We start from the raw sequence: 6,347 nt of genomic DNA on the forward strand, positions 1-6,347 counted from the left end.
ACATGCATCCCACAATTTGAAGTGAATCATATGGTTGTGGATCATTAGTCATGCTGTCAACCACTGTTTTGCAGATCTCAACATGGTACATGATCCAAGCTGAAAACAGCATTCATTCATTCTTTAGTGCTTGAATGAGTTTATGGCAATGATCCATTCTTATGAGTAGGAGTGCCATACATAATGTTAAGTTGTCATGGAAGTTAAGTATTCCCATGCAAACATTTCATGTGTCAGTATTTGAAGCGAGCCATGTGACCTGTGTGGATCATGAAACTATATGATCCATGTGAAGCATGAGGTTTTTGACCTGTGTGAAACATGAGCTCTTTGATCTGTCTGAAACATTATTTGTAGGATCATTATATCTGTTTACAGGGAAGCAAAGATCAGTTTGAAGAGGTCTGGGAGAAGAAGGACCATTTGGAAGAACAAGAATTTAACCCAAAGACTTTCTTCAAGCTGCATGGTAGGTCAAAGAAAACTGCAGGTACATGTAATATGTTTGGGGAGACTTTGGTGGCTGAGTAATTCAAGTACATCAGCTGACTGTCTGGCTGACATCACATGGTCCTAGAGTTTTTGCATTATTATCTTGGTAACTGTCAAATCCATTGAGAACTATCTTATGCTGATGGCATAGATAGTCTTACAATCAGGAGCAGTGAACATGCTATTTGCACAGCTTTTAGCATTATTGCAGCCATATCACAGCGAGGGAATCAGCAATGGGCTTCTTCCATTGAACCCATTGAAATAAACTTTTGTCTTCAGCATCACAAACAAATGCTTTTACCTTATGGGCTACCCTTTTCCCTGCCCTTGAAATGAATCCACACATCATGCATGCACAGTTGAACTGTACTTGAATCAGTACTGAGTTGTCCTTGTACTATGTTCATTTGATAATGATGGTAATGTTTTGTTGTGTTCCAATCTGATGGTCAGCTCTGTACCTTGCAGATATTGAGGATGACGGTTTCTGGGGTATTGAAGAAGTGGAGGCAGTGTTGCAGAGTGAGGTGAGATAATAAACAGTGTTTCACATGACTGTAATGATAGAGGCTTTCATTAGCTAGTCAAAGGGTGATAACTCAGTAATTTGTTTGGATTTTGTTCATGAAGCCTGGCTTACTCATTGGTTGAACCTAGTTCAGTTTCTGTGTTATGCAGTGATAGTGAGGGACATGATGTCCTGTTAGTCTGCAGGTCTTATTACATATGTCAGGCCAAGTTTAAAAACTCTCTTGATGTTTGAATTGTTTGTGTTAATCAGTGAATGAATGAGTTTAGTTTTATGCTGATTTTACCAATATTTCAGCAATATCGTAGCGAGAGACAGCAAAAATGACATTCACTGAAATGTTGACAAGTGCCATTGACTTGGACTGACATGTAGTTATCCCCCTTGTTGCAGCTGGATAAGGTGTATGATGGCAACACTCCTGGGACAGACCCAATGGAAAGGTTTGAGGAGATGAACAGAATGAGAGAGCATATCTTCAAAGAGATGGACAAGAACAAGGATACCCGTATCTCACAAGAAGAGTTCCTGCTGTACACTGGACCTCATGGAGAAAATGAAGAGTTCAACAAGGATGAGGGGTGGAAGGTGAGGAAAGATGGACATGTTTGATGGATGGAATAAGGCTGATAGAACATACGTGGTGGAAGTATTTGTGATGATGGGTGGAAGGTGAGGAAAGATGGACATGTTTGATGGATGGAATAAGGCTGATAGAACATGCCTGGTGGAAGTATTTGTGATGATGGGTGGAAGGTGAGGAAAGATGGACATGTTTGATGGATGGAATAAGGCTGATAGAACATGCATGGTGGAAGTATTTGTGATGATGGGTGTCAGATGTGTACATGTATGGTCATTGGTGGGTAGGTGTTAAATAAATGGATGTTGAAGGTGGTAGTTGATGGATGGGTTGCAGTGGATGGTAGAAGATAGTTTATGGATTAGTTGTGGTGGGTGGTAGAAGATAGTTGATAGATTGGTTGTGATGGATAGTAGAAGGTAGTCAATGGATATTTTGGGTGGATGGTAGAAAGTAGTTGTTGGATTGGTTGTGGATGGTAGAAGGTAGTTGATAGATGGGTTGTGGGTGGTAGGTGGTAGCTGATGGATGGGTTGTAGTGGATGGTAGAAGGTAGTTGATGGATTGGTTGTGGTGAATGGTGGAAGGTAGCTGATGAATTGCTTGTGGATGTTAGAAGGTAGTTGACAGATAAGTTGTGGATGGTAGAAAGTAGTTGATTGATGGGTTGTGGTGGAAGGTAGGTGATAGATGGGTTTTGGTGGATGGTAGAAGGTAGTTGATGAAAGGTGTGTCATGTTTGATGATAGAAGCATTAAAGTATTAAACATGGATGATGATGATGATGATGATGATGATGATGAATATGAATTATTATCACAGAACATGAACGAATGAAACACACCTAGAGTAGTATTTGGGGATATGTATGAGGTGTTAGTTGAAGTCCGTTGCATTATTTAAAGAAGGGAGATGTAAAGACATGAAGCAATACTGTCTGCTGTGCCAGATTTCTGCAGAAAGATTTTCATCCATTTGTTGCTGTTTCAGACTGTTGATGAGGACCAGCTGTTCACTGATGAGGAATATCAGAAGTTTGTGGAGGAACATCATGCTCAGCCTGGAGTGGTTAATGTAGGTTCATTGATTATTGACGCTATTGTTCTCTTGAAATGGATTATCTTGTGAATTTAATGTATGATTATGACCATTCAAAGATCCATTACTACTACAACCTTTTAGTAAAACATGATTTCTACCATATTTGTATACATCTAATTTAACATGCACCTTTGTATTTGTTCCCAGTGCTGGGTAATGTCTTGTCTTAATTAGTTGATTTCTGTCTGAAAATGTTTGCTAATATTGTTTCATACATTGCAATTTTTAGCAACCGCCTGAACATTTTGACCCAAGTGTGATGCAGATGAACCAAGGTCAAGTTCCTCTAGGCCAGGTGCCACAGCAAGGTCAGAATCTTCAGTATCAAGGTCAGCCTCAAGCTCATGACTTCCAGCAGCAACAGCAACAATTTGCACAGCAACAACAAATCCTGCAACATCAACAGGAACAGTTTGCCCAGCAACAGGTTGTTCAGCAGCAACTTGCAGAACAGCATGCTCAGATGCAACAGCACATTCAACAGCAGCAGCAACAACAGCAACATGTTCAGCAACAACAGCAACATATTCAACAACAACAGCAAATGCTTCAACAACCTCAAATGGGCCAGCAGTTGAACCAACAACAGGCTCACCAACAGCAAGCTCAAGTACCAGTGCAGGGTCAACAACAGCAAGTCCAAGGTCAGGTTCCAGTTCCAAATCAGCAGCAGCAGCAAGGTCAAGGTCAGGTTCCTGTCCAGCCACAGCAAGTTCCTGTTCAGAACCAGCAACCTGTTCAAGCTCAGCAACCTGTTCAAGGACAGCAACCTATTCAGAATCAACAAGCCCAGCAACCCGTTCAAGGACAACAACAGCAGCAACAGCAGGTATGATCTGGAAACATTCTGGTTCAAACATCAGTCTGACAGTAAATATTGAGTATTCCCCATAAAAAAGAAACTGTGTATGCTCCTATTTTTCAGTTATTCACGACCAGACATAACTTCAAACTCTATATTTTTGCAGGCTCAATCAGTTCAAGGTCAAGCCTAATCTTAGAGGTGAAGGTCATTCCAGAGGAATTTGGAAGGCATCAAAGATGACAAGGACAATGCTCTGAACTGATAACAGTGATATGATCTTGTTTATGTTATTTATTTTACTCTAGGTGGAGGAGTCATACTTATGTATATTTAGTTTTCAGATAATTTTTCTTTTGATGAAAAGAAATCAAAGTGCTTTTGTATGATGTTTATTTTCATTATTTCTGGCACTATGGTACATGTCATTTATAAATATTTTTTTTTTAAATCCTCTTACATTCACACCTAGAAATCCACACTGTGACTTTCTTTTGTTCAAGTGGATTTTGAAAATGAGTGTGATTTTCATGAAAGTTCTGAATCTCACAGATGGTTAATCTACAGTAGTAGAATTGCTTTATTATCAGAATATCAAAGTTTAAGACTGAATGTGTGATATGAGTGACTCATTCAATCACCGCATTTAGTTCAATGATGAAACAATTCCTGGTGCACTTTCTGAGTATCATGTGATTACACCATTGCCAAAAGCTGTGTGATATCCTTTTCAATCACTTCTTGTCAGAGTTATCCCCCTTCATATTTCTATCTTTCAACTTTGACCAATAATCAGTCAGTCATGGATCATAGTTAAAGCGTTGACTAGTAATGCAGAAGAACAGAGCTGGAAATACCCCCAACAGTACATGTGAGGCCATTCTTGGTATCCTCAGCTGTGATACTACTGGTAGATTATTATTAAAGAGACAGAAAAACATCCTCCTCACAAAGACAAAACTGCATTCCTTTGATACCCTCCGAAAATATTGCGACTTTGTTAATACATTGACAGTTGGAAGGGTGAATTGAAAAGAGTGCATAGACTTGATGCCTTAACATCAGACCAAAACACCCTGCTTTTTAAGAAATAATATGACGACTGAGCTTGTCAAATCTGAAGCGCTGTGAGCATAACTACTGGTGTGGAGTTTAGCGCATTACAAATGGACTCATCATTATTATTAAATATAGTCACTTCCAGATGGAACAGTGTGACAACTGTATTTGGTTATTGCTGCCCAATCCATTAGCCGTGAGAACTGTACGTTAACGTCAATTTGGATGTTGTTATTCCCTGAGTGCGTGTTGTGTTTACTGCCAGGTTGTCATCAACTGTGATGTCAGCTAGATATTTACTAGGGCTGTCATAGATCCAGAGAGTCTGTATTGATGTAAACACATACCAACTGATATTCATAAGACAGTTTAATGTGAAATACAGTGGAAGCTGTCAAAACTGTCTTGTGTCCAATACAGCAACTTGTCAACACTGGCATATATTCTCAGTCCCATCCGTGGCTTGTACATGTATCATCAGCTCCATAATCTGGCACATTGTCTAAACTGGGATATTTCTTCAGTCCCAGTGATGGTCAGTTAAAGGAGCACTAATGCGGAGCAATTTGATCAACTAAGGTGAAGTCATTTTTTCTTCATTACAAATGTATTATGAAAACACTTTGAAGGTTAATCATCTGCCAGTGGTAGAAATAGTAAAAAACTATAAGGACGGAAAAATAGCGAAGCCAATATACGTCTCTATATTTTGTCTCATAACCCTAGTTAGTTTATTGTATATTTGTATGATTTTGAAAATTACTAAAAGAACACATGGTCTCCTTATACTTATAGTAAATTTCTAACATGACAGCAACATTTATACATTGTATCAGGGATACCGTACCTCTATATAGGCTCCCTGATTGTATAGATTGCCAATGTGGATCCTATTTCACACACATACGCGATCTAGTGTGTGTTTTCTGTCATATAGATTCTGCTGAATGCTACAACAAATAAATTAAAACAAAATGCAAATAATGAATGTAAAACAGACTTATTTTATAGCAACAACGTCAGGATACTACCTTGTTCAGGAATGTAATCATCAATATCCACATAAAAGAAATTGTATGACATTCATCTGCAGCTGGTAAATAATCCTGCTTTGTGTCGTGTGTCTTACAACAGTTTGCGAAAAAGTAACACATCCTTTCACGTCTTTCAAATTGGTGAAAAACTGATAAACCTCTCATTGGTCACCCAAGATAGCACACCTGGCTACTAATTGTAGGATGTCCGCCATTCTAAGTAATTTAGTTAACCAATAATGATCAATCAGCGCTAGGGTGGTTAATTCTTTGAAGGGAGGATGTTGTTTTTACAGTCGCACTTTACGACAGGATATAGTCACTATAAATTAGTACATCTACACACATTGCCTTTTGACAAATCCGCTAGAAGATAAAAGTAATTAATTTATCAGGTTAATCCTTTGATTGATGTTTGTTTTTATACCTCAGCTGATAAATCCTCTTGCATCACATACATGCACATATTACATAGCATACAATATATTTGCCATTACAGACCTTAATTTATAATGTTGAGTATTTACACCAGACAGGAGAAATGCCAAATGGGAACCTTTGTTGAGTAACTGAAGTGATGGTACTACTAGTTATACCCGTTATAAATTCATTAACTGACCATCCAAAGAATGATGACAAATAACACGTGTAGGTTTACACCATCAAATGCGCGTTACAGCACGAAAGATGTAATCTCTGTGTCGCATGCAGCCTGAAAACACTTATGGGCCGAAACTGTTTTGA

General features: G+C 38.7%; 1 protein-coding gene across 1 annotated transcript in view; it reads left to right on the forward strand.

Annotated features, from left to right (window-relative positions):
* LOC137261115 (nucleobindin-2-like) overlaps positions 1–5,544 on the forward strand; it is a 30,348-nt gene extending 24,804 nt beyond the window's left edge. Inside the window, exons 7-12 of the mRNA XM_067798800.1 lie at positions 379–469; positions 964–1,022; positions 1,418–1,612; positions 2,598–2,681; positions 2,938–3,537; positions 3,677–5,544. Coding sequence (XP_067654901.1) covers positions 379–469; positions 964–1,022; positions 1,418–1,612; positions 2,598–2,681; positions 2,938–3,537; positions 3,677–3,703 — 1,056 coding nt within the window. The 3' untranslated portion in view covers positions 3,704–5,544. The remainder of the gene's footprint in view (positions 1–378; positions 470–963; positions 1,023–1,417; positions 1,613–2,597; positions 2,682–2,937; positions 3,538–3,676) is intronic.
* Positions 5,545–6,347: the final 803 nt, after the last annotated feature.

The sequence above is a fragment of the Haliotis asinina genome, chromosome 14 (assembly GCF_037392515.1).
Source record: "Haliotis asinina isolate JCU_RB_2024 chromosome 14, JCU_Hal_asi_v2, whole genome shotgun sequence".
NCBI lineage: Eukaryota > Metazoa > Mollusca > Gastropoda > Lepetellida > Haliotidae > Haliotis > Haliotis asinina.